The sequence below is a fragment of the Fistularia commersonii genome, chromosome 14 (genome assembly GCF_037954325.1).
Source record: "Fistularia commersonii isolate RoL2024-O1a breed Wild chromosome 14, RoL_Fcom_v1.0, whole genome shotgun sequence".
In the NCBI taxonomy this organism is placed as follows: Eukaryota; Metazoa; Chordata; class Actinopteri; order Syngnathiformes; family Fistulariidae; genus Fistularia; species Fistularia commersonii.
This window is the reverse complement of record NC_141297.1, coordinates 3,940,001-3,957,500: the sequence shown is the minus strand read 5'-3', so window position 1 is coordinate 3,957,500 and position 17,500 is coordinate 3,940,001. Positions and strand designations below refer to the sequence as shown.

The following is a 17,500-nucleotide window of genomic DNA, read 5'->3' as shown; positions in this document are numbered from 1 at the left end:
CCGAGGGTGTACCCGCGTGCACGCGCTCGTTCTGTAACACACACACATACACACACACACACACTCAGGAGATAATGGAGCCTCCAGGTCTGAGAGCTACCAGAGGCTGTCACTGACATTTGTCTTTGCTTCCCCCATCCCTATTGCACACACACACACACACACACACACACACACACACACACACACTTGCTCACATGCGGTGCAGCCTCCCCCATCCTCCCACGCCGGCTCCCCCCTCCCCCCCCCTCTCTCTTTTGTGTCTTTGTGTGTCTGCACCGGGACGAGAACCCAATTTTTCTTTCCCCGTAATCAAACATGAATATATTGACTTTCGTTTCCATGAAAACGTTGGCGATCAAACGCGGAGCCCTGCTCGGGAGACGCGACCCCTGGGCTTGGCCGGATAACCCGGGCTAACCTGTGAGAACTAGAAAACAGGAGAAAAAGAAATCGAAATTCTTTTTTTTTTTTTTAGCTTCTCTTTGGTGTCAGAATCAAAGTCCACTCCTCTTCCTCGCTGTATTATTTATTTTGCTCTATTCATCTCTGTCCATGCTCAAAGCTGCTCTGTGAACAAAAATAAAAAATAAATCAAACAAATCAGATCAAGTGAGGAAGGTGAGGAGTTTTCTAAGAAATGTAAAAAAGGGTGGGAAACATTTGGTCTGTGCAGGACGAAGGCTTAAAAACAAATAAAATGACTCAAATTGAATCGCATTCTATCTTTTAAAAGAAAAACAAAACGTACTGTAGAAAAACAAAATGTCACTGTAGAAACTGACCAGAGGTCCGGTGTGTGTGTGTTTGCCTCCCCACAGATCGCAGAGACCTATGCCTTCCTGCCCCGCGAGGCCGTGACCCGCTTCCTGATGAGCTGCGGCGAGTGTCAGAAGAGGATGCACATCAGCACGACGGGCCAGGATTTCAAAGGTAAACACCCTGTCCCCGTTCGAGGACATCTGCAGCTCTCCGCCCCTCGCACCTCTTTCCGCCTCGCACCGGTTTGTCGTCGATGTACGTAAAGAGCGCCTGATAGCCATCACTCTATCGAGTGTGTTAGCGTTCATGTGACGTTCAAATGAAATTAACCGTTGTAACAAACTGCAACGCCGCTAATCGGTGAAGAGCCCCTTTGAGGACACAGGGACCCAATGCCGAAACAGCCCCTAAACCCTGTATGGAACTCGCCTGGTATTAATCCAGTATTAGTCCAGTACCAGTCCAGTGTTCGTCCGCTTCAAGTCTAGTATCCTGTAAAAGTCCGCAACTGTATCGTACCAGTCGAGGTATCCTTTTATTGCCAGTCCAATGCTAGTCTAGTACTTGTATAGTACCAGGCTAGTATTATTTTAGTGCCAGTCAGTCCAGTGCCAGCCCCGTACCTGTACAGTACCAGTCTAGTATCACTCTAGTATCAGTCCAGTGCTCGTCGAGTACCTCTGTAGTACCATTCCAGTATCATCCTAGAATCGGTTTAATGCCAGTCTAGTACCAGTTTAGTAGCAGTCTAGTATCCTTCTAGTAGCATCCCAAAACCAGTCCAGTGTCCTTTATAGTATTAGTCTAGTATCAGTCTAATGCCAGTCTAGTATCCTTCTACTATCAGTCCGATGCCAGTCTAGTACCTCTATAGCAGCAGTGTATTATCATTCTAGTATCGGTCTCTTCACTTACATGTGTAGCACCAGTCTAGTATCAGTCTACTGTCAGTCTAGTACCTGAAAAGTACTGGTTTGGAATAAGTCCAGTGCTCACTGAGTACCTATGTCGTGCCTGTCTAGCACCAGTCCAGTGCAGTAACAGGCTAGTATCAATTCGGTACCCGTCAAGTATCGGTCCGCGACCGGTCAAGTACCCGTGTAATACCTATGTAGTACTGGCAGAAAAGGATCAGCTGTGAAAAAGTTTGTTTGGAGTAAAAAGCCTAAAAGGCTCTTCTCTGGTGACCCTGGGATGTTGTCCGGGAGGAACTCAACATTCTTGATGAAGGTGCGAACAGGGAAGCACCTGTTGCCTGAGTACTAAGTAATCTGAGTAGTCTTGCAGGGTGCTCTTTTCAGGGGCCGTGTTCATGTAGCACTTCTGCTGTTTTGGGAAGCGTCCAAATTTACTACTTTCACTGCCAATACTACTAGTATTACGACTACTCTCTGTACTGCTGTTAGTACAATTATCAGTACTGCAATTGCTGCTGCTACTTCTGCTATTAGCACTTCTGATGCTACTGCTACAGATACTACTGATACTACCTGTGCCACTTCTGATGGTGGATCCAAGTAGTTCTACTACAGGAACTGTGACTACTTCTGCTACCACCTGGTGAACTCCCTCCTGCCACCAGCAGGGGTACAAATAGCTGAGCTGTTTCCTGGTCGTTCCCGTGGGGGAAGGGGGGGGGGGCACTTCCTCCTCTGCCGTCATTGGACGATTTGTCCAACGGCCCCGCCTCCTCCTTCCGTCCGTCACGGAAGGCAGAGGCGGCTCCTCACCGGGAGCAGGAGACTTGCCTGGACCCCGGGTCCAGATGACAGATGTAACACCGCCCCCCATCACTGCCAGCGCTCTTAGAATCTCCAGCTGAAGACACCCTCCATCTCCCCTCCCCCCATCTTTTCCTCCTCCATCCTCCCCCCTTCCTTGCCTCCTCTATCCTCCTCCTCCAGCTCCCCTTCTCGCTCTCTCCTCGCCACCCCCACCCCAGCCGCTTCCTGTCCCGTCACTCTACCCCCCCCCTCCGCCTTACTTACCCTTCCGTCCATCCCCCCCCCCCTCCGCCGCCCCCTCAAAACCCCTGTTTTCTCCTCGCCCCTCATTAAAGCGAGGAGTCATTGGAGTGTCCTGTCTCTCTCCTCAATTAGCCTAATTAATGGCTTTTAACAAAGAAAATGGCCCAGGAAACGAGCTCATTTTCCACAGGGTCCGGAGAGAGGCGGGGAGGAGGGGGGAGCGACGGGGAAGCGAGAGGGTTGGGGGGGTAAGGGTACCGAAAGATGATGAAATTCGAAATGAAAACACAAAGAAAATGTGTCGCTGTTGGAGGGGGGGGGGGGGTGATGGTGTTGGGAGGGTTGAAAGATAAGAAAACTGAAAATTGAATAAAAATAATCTGGATTATGAAGACGCTTTCAAACTCTGAGATTCTTTTTGACACGTTTTAAAAAGTCAGACAGAAACATTTCCCGCTACGTGACATTTTTTTTAATGAATGTTTGTGTGTGTGTGTGTGTCTGTGTGTGTGTGTGTGTGCGTGTTGCAGATTATTCGGCCGACGGTGTCCAATCTGAGATTAGCGGTTTTGTCGTTTGTCCGCTACGAATAAGAGCTTCAAATAATGGATTCAAATGATTGGGCAAATGGTGTGTGTGTGTGTGTGTGTGTGTGTGTGTGTGTGTGTGTGTGTGTGTGTGTGTGTTTGATTGTGTAATCATTGGCTGGATGCCACCCAGAGAAAGAGCTAGTTAATTGCCTCCTTACCCTGTGGGGGTTCAGCCTCTTCCTCCCCCACACGCACACACATACACACACACACATTCACACACATGCACACACACACACACACACACACACATGACCCCAGCCCCTCTATCGCTATGGTGAAGTGACTCCCACGAAAGTTCAGTGGTGAATTATTAAATGCAGTTAATCAGCCTGGACCATGTTTAATTGACACAGGCAGCAGGCAAAGTGTGTGTGTGTGCGTGTGTGTCTGTATGTGTGTGTATGTGTGTGTGTGTGTGCTTGTGCATGCATGCAACATGATTTTTTTCTTTTCTTCTTCTAAGTGACTTCTTGTGCAAGGAAAAGTCCCTCTGCTCCTATGACTCGCTTAAAACCTGCGCCATAACTGGCGACCTTCCTTACAGTGTAGGGCAGAACAGGAACAAAAACAGCCCTTAATAAAACCCGGAACCTCGGCAACCCGCGGACGGACGGCGGAAGCTAATCCCGGACGTTTTTCCCGCTCCTTCGTCCTCGTTTTGTCAATAATCCTGAATTATTCACCCGCATTCAGGCAGATTTACCTTGAGGACGGCGATAAACAGCGGGTATTGTCACGGCGACGGCAAGCAGATGGGGAACAGATCGGTTTCCTTCGCCGAAGATGGGTCGGGTCCTCCTGTTGTCCCCGTATGAGGCTTCACACTCCATTTTTGGTGGAGGCCGAAGCGTCAGGGGACACTTAGGTCAGCAAACTCAATAGCTTTTATTAATCATTAATACTCGTATTTTTGTACGTCTGAATAAAACCATAGCACATGTAAGAGGCTGATCAGGACGTCCTGGTTGGGACGTGTGTGTGTCCTGGAGACGGATTTCACATGCAAGATGTTCAAGCAGCCATGTGTCGACCTACGACCCTGAGAAATATAACCTTATCGTCCTCATCTGGGGACATGCTTGTTTTTTTTAAAAAGAAAAAAAATTCAATGACGTCATGTGGAAACAAAATTAATGTTAAATTCAATAATAAATAAATAAATACATAAAAACATAATAATAAATAAATTTAATATATTTCAACCTGTATTTCCCATTCAAACTTCAGATGGTTCTCGCTGGAACTGAACAAACAGGAACCACACAATCGGAGTGTGTGTGTGTGTATGTGTGTGTGTGTGTGTGTGTGTGTGTGTGTGTGTGTGTGTGTGTGTGTGTGTGTGTGTGTGGCTATGCCCGCTAATCAGACACACACACACTCACACTACACTGAGCCGTCAATCACTGCCCTGCTAACCCGTACCGGTGGGGTTCCGGTTCCTTCTGCAGGCTCTCCAGATGTTAGACACGTCCCAGCAGGTCAGGAGAGACCGGTCGTCTTTTTATGTTTATCAGAAGAAGCTGTAACCCCCGAGGCTCCGACGAAGCCCCTCCTCCCTTTGTATCCCCCCCCCCCGGCCCTGGAGCGCCCCCTGCGGCGCCCCTCTCATCCCGGACGTTGCTGCCCGGTGCCGTCGGTTCCGTTTGGTTCCAGAACGCGACCCGAGACTCGAGGATTACGGGAGAACCTCGTCTCCGGCTGATGATATTTTGGTGGTTTAGGGTTCTGATCTGCTGTCTGTGTCACCGTGATCCGCCATAATCCACCATAATCTCCCAGATTATTTGTATTTTGTCAATAAAGAAGTGAATCCGACCTTTCGGGGCCGGAAATACACTGGGGGATTAAAACAGGTGGCGTCACCTACCATCCCACTTTGGTCCTCAGTCCTGCTGTTGTCGCCACGGCAGATGGGGTCATTTTCATCTAATCCGATCTGTTCGAATGCATTGATTTTTTTTTTTTAAATTTTAATTCTGTTTTAATTCTTTTTTTTCTGCCCTCCTCAGAGAACGACAGGCCGAGCCCCCTGGTGGCCGAGGTCATCGACTACAACCTCCCTCTCACCACCACCTACATGAAGCAGATGAAGCTCCAGTGCATCAACAACAACAGCAAGGTAGGGACGGCCGTACTCACGCGTGTGTGTGTGTGTGTGTGTGTGTGTGTGTGTGTGTGTGTGTGTGTGTGTGTGTGTGAGTGGTTTTGCACGTGGGAGTCAACAGGAAGCGCGCTAATGCAGCGGCAGGATCCCGACTCCCACGCGTCATCTCGTATGTGTTGTTGGAGCACGCTAATGAGGGGCGACGTTTTCGGTCCGAGGAGGAGGACGGGGGGGGGGAGGAGCAGAAACACAGACCTCCGTGTCAAAGTTCCCGTTTCACGAAAGGAGAACCCAAAGGGGCCCCAATCTGGATCTAGTCCATGGAGGGGTGAGGGGCTACGTCAATTTATGTGGCCCGCGAGAACGTCTTAAAAGGTCTGATGGTCTTGAAATAAATAAGTCAAACGCGTTCATTGACCAGGAACTACATTTCCCACAATTCATGCCGATCATGTTCCCCGCGAAGTGACGGCATCCCATCATCGGATGTGGAATTGAGAAATACAAATGATCCCTAAATGTCCAGGAAGAGAAAAGTTGATGCAGATGGAAGACTATTTCAAGGAAGATGGGAGTGTATATATACAACATTTTGGATTTGAATGAGTCATAAATTCAGATTTATTTAAGATTAAGGAGTAGCTACATTTATTTTATGTTACATTTGGTTCCATTTATACTGCTACCGTTACATGTGGCCCTTTGAGGGCCACCATGATGCTGATGTGGCCCTCGGTGAAAATTAGTTTAACACTCCTGGTCTCGAGGTTTTTGAGCGCCGCAGTCTGGTTTCCATTCGAACAAAGGATTTGAAGTAGCGATTCTAGAGGGTCGCAGAACCATCATATTTTCAGGGGGTCTCAGATGACCGGAACAATGATAGACTGTGTGTGTGTGTGTGTGTGTGAGAGTGTGTGTGAGAAAAAGGGGGTGGGGGGGCATTGTTATATCCCATATTGTTCTGCTCTCCCCCTCTACCAGAGCGGCTATCAGCGCTGACACACCCGCTGTCAGTCGCATTACCCTCGTGTGCGTGTGTGAGTGTGTGTGTGTGCGTGTGTGTGTGTGTGTCGTGATAAGGGGTGGGGGTAACAGAGGGTTGAGCTCGTTCCAATTAAGCTGGGCCTCTGAGCGTGGAGTTAATTAGCCAAGGAGAAAGAGAGAGAGAGGGAGAGGGAGAGAGTGCCAATTTACACTGGTGCCCCGATATATCTACCTGTCTGTCAGTGTGGAGCGTGCACGCATGCACACACACACACACACACACACACACACACACACACACACACACACACACATCTGCGCACACATGCACTCTTAACACCCAACATATGGTAAAACACACCAGCACCTCCACCTGGTCCGCATATCTCTTGCGTTGCCGTCTGTTCCCATTCCCCCGTCACTCTCTCTCTCACCTACACACACACACACCCACACACACACACACACACACACACACACACATCCACGGACAGGACGCTGAACCCAAATCATAAAAACACAGAGATTTTTCCCACTGGAAACACACACACACACCCACACATACACACATATTCATGCAGGAGTGGACCCGCGTGGCTGCGCTCCTCAAACATCTTGCTGACCTCGTGTCAAAACACTTCTAATTAGTTCTTGCAGACGTTTGGACCCGGTTCTTATTATCAGCTTGGTGTCAGAAATCGTCCGTTCCTCAGGTTCTGCAGTAAAGCATCTGGAGGAGGCCGTCCTCTGCCGTCCTCTGCCGTCCTCTGTTGCTGCTCCTCTCTTTGTCTCTCCTGTGTTCGGGGTCGCGGCGAGAAGTGATTGACAACCGTCGCTGCTTCCTCGTCTGCAGACGGCGGGAGTCTAATCAGGTCGTCACGGCGATGGACGTCAGCGGGGGTGGTTGCGGCGGGTGGTCTCCATGTGTGTCAGCGCGTGCGTATGGATACGTCGGTCATGTGACCACGTACCGCAGTCAAGCAGACGGTCGTTTGTTCCTCGGCCTGTGATTGGTCGGCTCACCTGCCCAGGTGCTATCATGCTAGCATTTGCTTGAGGGTTGGTTATGATGGGATGTCCGATGCCTCCATGATATTTCCAAGCGCTGAGGTGTCAGGTTTTACCGGCGGGAGCCAATCACAGCTGACTCCAGGGGGAGGGGGCGGGGCTTAACCATTCACCCTCTCAGTCACACCCACGGGCAACTTAGAGCCTCCAGTGGGTGTTTTTGGAGGACAACGGAGAACCTGGAGGGAACCAAGGAAGGAGAACCTGGAGAACGACGGAGGGGGGGAACATTGACGAGAAGGAGGTTCCACTTCCTGCATGTTGCTTCATCTGGGCCCGTGATTGACAGGTCACATCCAGACTAAGCCCCGCCTCTCCTCGCCCTGGTGAGATCTCCTCCATCAGGAGCAAAAGATGAAGTTCTCCAGGTTCTGCAGGAACCCAGATGTTTTTTTTTTCACTGCGACCCGTCTGGCCGGTTCTCCTTGGGAAAAAAAAATAACAACAATTACAACAAAACAAACAGAAAAAGATGCATCATTGGTTCGGCCCACCTGCGCCGACACACTCATCCATCTGGGAAGTAACCATCAGCACCAACACAAAGTGCATTAATGTGTGCGTGCGTGTGCGTTTGTGTGTGTGTGTGTGTGTGTGTGTGTGTGTGCGCGCATGTGCGTGCGTGGGGATGAGACAGCCGGGCGGAAGGATTATATTGTCGGACCCAGAGGAGTAAAAGTGCATCCAGGAATAGAGGAGCAGTGACTCACACTCACCTATAGAAATAACGCAAGACATGAGGGAGCATTAAGTGTGTGTGTGTGTGTGTGTGTGTGTGTGTGTGTGTGAGAGAGAGTGTGTTGTGTTCAGGGAGGCAGACGGAGTGCGGGAGAGTTGAATAGCGTTCTGTAAAAAAAAAAAAAAAAAGGTCAGTCTTTTGTCTGGGTGTTGAGAGCGAGAGAGAGGGATGGAGGGATGAAGGGAGAAGAAAAAGAGGGAACCGTACTTTTACCCGAGAGAAAACAAGCCGCGGGAAGATGGAGAGGAGGAGGAAGATGGAGAGGAGGAGGAGGAGGAGGAGGGGAGTATTTGGGGATGTGCGAATCCTCCATTAGCACTCATCCCCGACCTTCGCTCATCCACCCATCCCTTTATCTCTCCCTCCATCCGCCCCCCGTCCCAATTCAATAAGAGGAGGAAATTACCCAGGATGCTTCCTGGCAGGAGGATGGGGGGAGGAGGAGGAGGAGGAGGTGGAGAAGGAGGAGGGTGGGTTTGCAGACAATCTCGAAAAAAAAAAAAAAAGAAAAAAAAAACGGGGGATGAGGAGGACGGAGAGAGGAAGGAGAGATGGCAGGGCGGCGCCTCTGTCCACGGGGGGGGGGGGCGGGGGTGAGAAAGAGGATGGGGTGAAAGGAGAGGGAGGAAATTGGTAGGTGGAGGTGGAGATGGAGGGATGGTGGGAGGTGGAGGTGGAGATGGAGGGATGGTGGGAGGTGGAGGTGGAGATGGAGGGATGGTGGGAGGTGGAGGTGGAGATGGGGGGGGTCAGAGAAGGAATTAAAAAAAGGAGAATGAGGTGGTTCATTATCGTTTATGCCCCCCCCTCATTCCCCGTCCCTCGCTCCCCGCCATTATTTCTGCTTCCTCCAGAGGAAAGACATTTCATTATTTTTGGGAGGAGGGGTGTGTGTGTGTGTGTGTGTGTGTGTGTGGTGGAGATAGTTGGGGGTCGGTGTGTGATAATTGCTACAGTCGGGGAGCAGCGTGGAGATAGCGGGCCGGACCCGACCGGACCCACGTGGCTCCGCCCCTTTCCCCCCGCGTCTCACTTCCTGTCGTTGCCGGGGCGACGCCTGGCCCCCGGACAAAGTCCTGCCCCGGGTTCTGTTTCCACGGAGAACGGATGCTTGGACTTCAGCCAATCACAGCTGACCCTGGGTTGAGAGGGGCGGGGCTTAACCCGGACAGGTCAGCTGTCAATCACAGACATCCAGGCTGTTGGGACAGTGGCTGTTAAAAACAGCCTGATCGAGTTTCAGTCATCAATGATCAATGATCAATAATCAATTAAAGGGCCGAAATTTGGAACGTTCTTGTGTTTTGATCTTCAGGATAAGAAGAACCAGATTCCACCAGTTATTCCGGACCTCTGGGTTCAAATCCTGGACCGTGACTGATAGATGATATTGATCGGCTGACAAAGTCCCTGATCTGGTAACAGATACCATTGATGTTATGGTGTTCGTCTTATTGATCTGGTCAATAGGTCATCAATAGGTTGTTAGAAATTACCGATCTAGCAACAAATGCACCTAATCCGGTGATAGAAGTTATTGACCTGGTGAGAGACATTATTGATCTGGTGATTGATTTCTTTGATCGGGTGACAGATGTCATTCATTTGCTGATCTAAGTTATTGCCCCAGCAATAAATGTCACCGATCCAGTGACAGAAGCTATTGATCCGGTGACAAATGCAATTGATCTGGTGATAAATGACCCCGATCCAGTGATAGAAGTTATTGATCCAGTGACATGTGTCACTGGTTGTTTGACCGGACCTCTTCTGCAATGGAGGAGGTGGGTTCTCCTCCTCCTCTAGGGTTCCTCTCTGTACAGGAGACATTGTTCCCTGGTGACTTCCATCTTCCAGCCGGCTGACACCGCAGCGCCTCCTTCTGCCTGTAGGTGGCAGGTTTGTCATGGAAATGTGAAGAGGCGTGATCTGCTGATCTGTCTCTCTCTCTCTCTCACACACACACACACACACACACACACACACACACACACACACATGCTGACATCCAGACTTGGAGTCTCAGGGTGAATTCTGTTGTCTCTTTCTGGAATCGTCTGAACTTTTGACTTGAGACGCTTGACATCTCCATCAGGACACTGTGTGTGTGCGTGTGTGTGAGTGTGTGTGTGTGTTTGTGTACGCGCTTAGTGAAAAAGCTCCCGGAGGACGGTTTATAAACAGCTTGGTCAGCTGTGACTCAACCCTGGCAGGGAATGGATTCTGGGTTTCAGATGTTCTGCTGCTGTCTGAGTTTGTTCCAGGGAGCCCAGAGAAAAAGTCCCAGGCCTAGAAGGTTTGGGGATTCCAGGTACATCCCATGATATGAACAGGTTCAGGGCTCGTTCATTTTGATTTTTGATAAATAAAAAAGCATAACGATTTCAAACACAGTACTACTTTACTGGTGCTGCTGTCGTTGCCAGCTGTTCCATGGACTCCTTTTTTTTTCTTTGGGCTGCTCCCTTCAGCAAATCACCCTGTCTCAACTAACCCTATTCTACATACAAGAAATTACCCATTCACACATCTGGGCAAGTTAATTTGTATTTTCCCAAATAAACCTTTTTTTGTTAACTTTTTTGGCTAATTTTTCTGTTTTTAAGTCTATTTGTTTGGTTTATTTATTTATTGTTTTTTTTCTTATTTTTTTTACTCTATTTCAATCTATTTTTCAGTGTATGTTTTTATTATCTAATTTTCAAGTTTAGTTTTTGATCTAATTGTTTTCAGTTTTTAATCTATTTTTGTTTCGTTTTTGTTTTTGTTCTTTTATTCTTAAACCTAGTTTATAAACTTTTTAACCTCTTTCAGTTTTTCATCTATTGTTTCAATTACAATTTTTTCCAGTTTTACACTCTTATTTTCCAATGTAGTTTTCAATCTTATTCTATTGATATTCTTATTGTTTTCAGTTTTTAATCTTTTTTTTTCCAATGTATTAAATTTACATTTTTAATTTGTTTCAAGCTGTTTCAAGCTTCAGCTACTTTATAAACCCAATTATTTTGTTTTTTTCAATCTATTTTAATTATTATATATATATATTTTTTTTTTATTATTTTTCAGTGGTTTGTCTGATTTTTTGCCGTAGTTTTTTAATCACCCTATTTTTAATATGTTTTTTCAGTTCGTTTTTTTTTTCAAATATTTTTTCTCTCTCGCTATTGTGTTTTTTTTTTTTTATTCCCTTCTTTCGCCACTGTAACGTCACATCCGGTCGGTTACGTTTCCGGTGTCGGGTTGGTCCAGGTGGTGCGCCGAGGGCCCTCGGGCCGCGGTTTGAAGTGAACGGGTATGCATCCTAGCTTCGGATTACTCTCCATCCGTCTTTCTTTTTCTCTCTTTCTGTTTCTTTCAAATTTTCTCTCTTTCTCTCTTTCTCTCCCTCCCCCCGCCCCTCGCTCCCCATTTCCGGTGACGTATCGTCCCGTAGCCCCGCCCCTCCCAGTGGCCCCGCCCCCCGCGGCTGCCTCTCAGTCTTGAGGGTCCTGCTGCGCTCCGGCTCCCTCCCTGCAGGCGGCGGGAGACATTGTCCGTCTACGGTAAACAAAAACAAAACCAAACAAACAGAACACGCAGGAGAAGGAGGGAGGGAGAGCATAAAAGGGGTGAATACATTGGAAAGAAAAAAAAAAAACACGCACCGCGGTAGTGGAGGGGGGGGGCGGTGGGAGGGCGGATGCGGGAGCGGCTGGACGGACCGGCGGAACCGAGAGAACCGGCAGCGCGGCGGAACCGCCGGCGGACACTTCGACCCTCTTTGAAATCCCGCACAAGTGAAGGTACGGACGCCTTGTTGTGTTTTTATATTTTATTCATTTATTTTTTGGGTCGTTTATCCATTCGCAAGTGTTCCGGTGCGCGTTGTCTTGCCCCCCCCCCCCCCCCCCGCGGCACGCCGGTAACCGGGCGCTCCCCGCCCGCAGCGCGGCCCCGCCGATCACTCATCGATAGGTAACTTATCGGCGCTCGCGAGAACAAGGCGGTATCCAGCCCCCACCCAGCAATCCCGCGAGCACACGCACTTTGCGTGGTCCTGTAAGGAGGTATAGACGCGGGTGGGTGGAGGAGGGTGCGTGACTCTCCGCCTTCCGCCGCTCCTCCCGGTGCGTGCATGTGTGTGTGTGCGTGTGTCGCGTGCACGGTGCCAAGCAGGCTGCTCGGTCACGGTCGTGTTTATGGTGTGTGTGTGTGGGGGGGGCTGCAGGCCGGTAAACACACACACACACCTTCATCTCCGTTGGCGCACATTGTTCTGTTGCTGCCGGTGTGAATGTGTGTGTGTGTGTGTGTGTGTGTGTGTTTGTGTGTGTGTGCGCGCGTGCACGTTCTGGAGTGATGGACCCGCGCGTGTGTTTACATTTGAATATGTGCATGTGTGTGTATGTGCCTGGTCACTCCGCATCACCCCGCCTACACACACATACATACGCACACACTTGCGCACGCACGCGCACACGCGCTCACACGCGGAGGAACAATTGGTGGCGCGTGCCAAGCATTGAAACACTGGCCTCTGATTTGAATGGGCCATTATTGGGGGGTCGGGGAGGGGGTGCAGGGGAGTGTGTGTGTGGGGGGGTGGTACCAGGGTTCCTCTGCTCCCAGGGGGAGGGGCGGGGGTGTCATATGTGTGTGTGTGTGTGTGTGTGTGTGTGTGTTTGTGTGTGTGTGTGTGTGTGTGTGTGTGTGTGTGTGATCATGTTTCCAGACTTACTTTATAAGGAAGTCAATTGAGAGGGAGGCAGCCGTGCTAGCAGCTAATGGGTAGCTCTGTTCTGTTTCTTTGCACCTTAGCCCCCCCCCCAACAGTGTGTGTGTGTGTGTGTGTGTGTGTGTGTGTGTGTGTGTGTGTGTGGAGATACTGAGACTCCCTCCTCCCTTGGATGTCTTTTCTGTGTTGTTTATCATGGTGTTGGAGGCGAGTCCGACCTGCAGATTCACCGTTTGTCTATCTCCACCTCTCATGTAGCCGTCAAAACTTCTCCCGCCGCGGGACGTGTGGCGCGAGGTGAGGTGATTCTGTCCCCCTCCCTCCCTGCCTGCCTTGCCGCCACCTCCTGGATGTCACAGTCACCCTTTCATTTCCCCGTTTCCCCCGGTGGTTTTAGCGTAAGCGCCGCGATTCTTCCGAGACGCCAGACGGAAAGGTGCTCCAGCTGAAGGACGTGCTCTCCAAGCGTCAAGAGCACGGTTCACGTTTCCATGGCGACATCTCCCAGGAAACTGACCCTTAGAAAGTTGTGTCGCCGCAAGTATCTTCTCCAATCTTTTGGTTTTTCCCCTGTTCTGATGTCTTGTTTATCTTTTAACTGTGTGCGATTAAGAAGATAAGGATAACGCATTCTCTGACGGAGATGTTCTCCGGTTCTCCGCCATTGTTTTGCTCAAAAAAGCCACTTCCCCTTTGTGTCCAAACCTTTCACCTGATTGTAGACGTGGGCACTGTCAACACAGCCAGCTAGCGCATGATGCTAAGCTAACCATCATTACAATTCCTGTCGGAGCGAACAGAGTTGGAGTGTCCCTCTCTTCGCTGCCGGCGCCGCCTTCAGTGTCAGGCGCTCCACGCCAGATTGGACTTTTTTATCGCAGTGGACTCGCCTCTTGCTATCTGACATACAGCAACCAGGCTGGGGAACGTCTTCCTTGTCTGGTGGCATCTGCTCAGTGTTTTGCGACGTCCCTAGATTTCCTTAGCATTGTTTGCTCACCCGGAGGTTCATCCCCGGCTAACGAAGAGTAGCTTTGGAAGTATCCCACGTCGTTTTACATGTACTACTGTATTTGTAGTGGAGTAAGGTGCAGCGGAGGAACCTCCATGGATCTTAAACCTTTCCTTTGTCGCCCGTCGTCTAAGGGGTTAAGAGCTTCCTCTCCCTGCCATCATCCTTCTGCCGGGGGACAGGAGGACGAGAAGAGCCCCCTCCTCCTTCCCCCACCTCCAGGTTAAATCCCCCCGAACGAGGACCTGCTTAGCTCTTCCCCGCTCTGCTCCAAAATAAGCGCAGTTCTCCTCCTGGCTGGGCCATGTGCTCGGCAGGAGGGAGGAAGGATAGCCTGCTCGGTAATCCCCTCTTCCCTTCATCCTCTTCCTCCCCCTTCTGGAGTCTCCCTCTCTCTTTCCTTGCTCTCGGCAGTGTCTCTGGGTTTTTGTCAAGAATTCCTCGCCGCTTGGAAGTCACCGCCCTGCCCTTGGTGTTTGCTTCATCGTCGTCTTCTTGAAACAGTCCATTTGTACCTCCGCTTCTGTGGGGTGGCTGGTGAGGCACTGATTTCATCACAATCAGATTTACAAACATATGAACCCTACAGAGACGCTTATGTACAGAATAAGTGAGGCAAGAAGCATCCTTGGAATCCTGAGTGCCCCCTATCTTGAGGCAGGAGAACTGCGTGCCTCACTTAGTGGCTCTTCGTAGCCGTTTCATGATAGCTCAGCACAAGAAACTAGTAACACACATACAGTTGTTGACAAAAAAACACTGTACATTGGAAATTTGTCCATATAGCAAAAGTGTTTCAACATTTTTATAGCAACATACAAAGAGACAGCAATACAGTCTTAGTGCAGAACATGCCAGCAGTCAGCCGTCATTGCGCAATTTACATCTCTTCTCAGTATTTGAATGTGAAAATCCAGTGATTTTTAATAAAAAACAGTCTGGTGAAGTTAAATGCAAAATACGTTTATTGTGCAAATCACTGATAAATATAACCATTTACTTCTTTTTTTTTCATTTGACTTTTTTTTTTCTTTCCAAGATTGGCATATGAGGCACGGCCTCTCCTGCCTCCCGTGACTGGCATCACTGGCATCAACCATATACAATTAAGAGGTTTTTTTTTGTTCCACTCGTCCAGATATGAGCTAAATTGATCAAAAAAGAAACTGAAAAGGAAGACATTTCAAGCAAAGAAGTGTTTGACGTAGTCACAGTATGAAGCACAAACAGAGGTCATCTGAGGGGCGGAGAGAGTCCATGGGAACGGCAGCTGGATTCTGTTGTGTATTTCATCACATCGTCTGCATATGGGCGCATTCTTGCAACGGTGGCGGCTAAACTGCCTCTCTCCGGGGCGGAGCTACTTGGCTTGGCCGTGGTGGACGGGTGGAGAGGGTACCTGACAAAATCGTCAGAAATGGTGATGTTCAGCATCGACTACTTGTTAGCACATTAGCATTCAGGATGTAGGTCGGCGTCTCTGCTGCTTGGTTCCTTCCTGATTGTCCCATTTTGGCTCCGCCCCCTACAGTTCGACAGGAAAGCGAGGGTTGAGGCGATGCAGCTTCGCATTGGGTGGGCTCACAAGGTTGTGTCTTTCAGGAAACTGGAAACAGAATTCCTCTTTTTTTTTAAATATTCGCCTGTTCATTTGTCAGACAGTTGATTTTTGTTAATAGCCGGGTGGTCCGGGCGTGTTTCGCTCTCACGACCGCCCCGTGCTGCTAAAAGACGCGTGAAGGAGTGCAACTTTCCCCGAGAGTGTTGAACGACACTCATGACCGCCGGTCACACAGAGATGAATCCCTTTTTTTTCTGTCACATGTCACATCGTCATGGCAACAGAGCCACTCATAACGGCCACCTCTCAAAGTGGCTTCTTTTTTGAATTTTGAGAATAGCGATGGATCATTAGCATCAAAAGGAAGCGTTCGTGGTGCTAAAATATACTCTGCGCTCATTTGTTGTCGAGTCTAAAGGTCTTTGATTGACTGATCAATCGATGATTCGTGGATGACTCATTGATTTCTCGCCCGATCGGCTAATGGCGGGAGACCTGACAAAACCTGGATTTTCAGACGACCATCAGCAGCTTTCAAATCACGATTGCTTTTTGTTTTTCTTCTTCTTTTCTATTGATCATTTAGCAGTCACACACATTTCAGACTGCAGTTCCCAACAGTGAGGTTGACATTCCATAATCTTCTTCATCTTTGTAGCGTTTATTAAGAGCCAAAGCACCTGGATCAGATGCTATAGAACCCAAACCTCTTTTGTGACATCAGCTTTGTTTTCGTGAAACCGTTGAGGAAAAACTACATCACACACAATCCTCACACCCTTAAACCTCCAAATCATGACAGGTGGAGCCCCCCCCCCCCCCCCCCCCCCCCCCCCCGCCCCCCCCATTCGGACGTCAGCTTGTGTCCTAGCGCCAAGCTGGGATGTTTACAAACAGATGCCGAAAACTATTCCAGAATCCTTAGCAAGGAATTGTGGAATCCATGATTGTAGTTTTTTCACCCTTTTTTTTTATTGCCTTAACCAAACAGTTATAACGACGGGGATTTCACTCCTGGGACCGAAGCAGGTGAGACGCTCTGGGTGGAGGTGGGGCGGCGGTTCCCCCTTCAAGGACCCGCCCTGTGGCCGAAACCGTTCCCCGCCGCTCCTTGTTCCTGAAGTACTTCCTGCTCCTTGTCCTGCAGGAGGCGAATGTAAACAACAGAAGGGACTTTGTCTCCGTCCCTCCACTCCCTCCGTCATTCTATCTCTTCTCCGCGTTCTCCTAGCACTCAACGCTCCCCCTCCTTCCTCCTCAAACCACACATTGCTGAGATGTTCCACCTCAGACAAGGAGGTGAGCATCAGGAGGGCCTCCTGAAACCTTCATATTTGAATTATCTGCCCACCCCCCAGTTCTCCTTCCAGCTCTTTTGCCGAGTAGTCGTGTGTGTGTGTGTGTGTGTCTCTGCAACACCCACGCGGGGATCATTACTATGTAATTACCGGGACACCCCGACGGCCATGTTGGCGTGCGCTCACTGTTCGAGCAGCGGAACGTCTGCAGGCATCCCAGTGGAGGCGGAGGCGGCGGCGAGGGCTGGGGGGGGGCGGGGGGCGGGGGTCCGCAGCCCGACTCCCTCAATGCTGGTTGGTGTATCAGGCGGGGGGGGGGGGGGGGGGCGGAGGAGGCGCAGCGCCCCGGTCCGGCCCTGACCTTTGCCTGGACTAATCCGGTGCTGCCGCCTCCTGCGGGGGAACGGGGTTAATGGTGACGCTCGGGGCAGATTTGTGACTGACTGGATTAAGAGGAGCTCAGGAGGGCTGGAACCTTCTCTAATCTCCATCCTCCTTCCTCCATCCTCGCGGCCCCGCATGGAGCCACCGCCTCGGTCTAATTGCCGGGGGAGGGTCGAGTTCGCAAACCGGATCGCTTCGGCCTTCTAAAGAAGCTCCATGTGCTGGAGAACCTCCCCGCCCTTAAGAAAAACAGTGGTCTGAAGAACATCTCTGTTCTAAAGATCCTATGTGTCCTACAGAACTTCTATATT

The 17,500-nt window shown here is 49.8% G+C and overlaps 2 protein-coding genes across 5 annotated transcripts in view; both read left to right on the top strand.

Annotated features, from left to right (window-relative positions):
- Positions 1-37, top strand: part of LOC147226954 (nucleolar protein 4-like) — a 15,374-nt gene extending 15,337 nt beyond the window's left edge. The window contains exon 3 of the mRNA XM_086159971.1: positions 1-37. This exon is cut by the window's left edge and continues 125 nt beyond it. Coding sequence (XP_086016097.1) covers positions 1-37 — 37 coding nt within the window.
- A 790-nt stretch (positions 38-827) lies between these two features.
- The window catches only part of LOC147226953 (nucleolar protein 4-like), a 63,337-nt gene continuing 46,664 nt past the window's right edge, over positions 828-17,500 (top strand). For 2 of the 4 annotated variants that reach the window (XM_086159508.1, XM_086159507.1), the window contains exons 1-2: positions 828-933; positions 5,332-5,441. In XM_086159508.1, coding sequence (XP_086015634.1) covers positions 873-933; positions 5,332-5,441 — 171 coding nt within the window. In that variant the 5' untranslated portion in view covers positions 828-872. Of the gene's footprint in view, positions 934-5,331; positions 5,442-11,805; positions 12,003-17,500 lie in introns of those variants that run through there. The other 2 variants (XM_086159510.1, XM_086159509.1) reach the window with 2 other exon arrangements.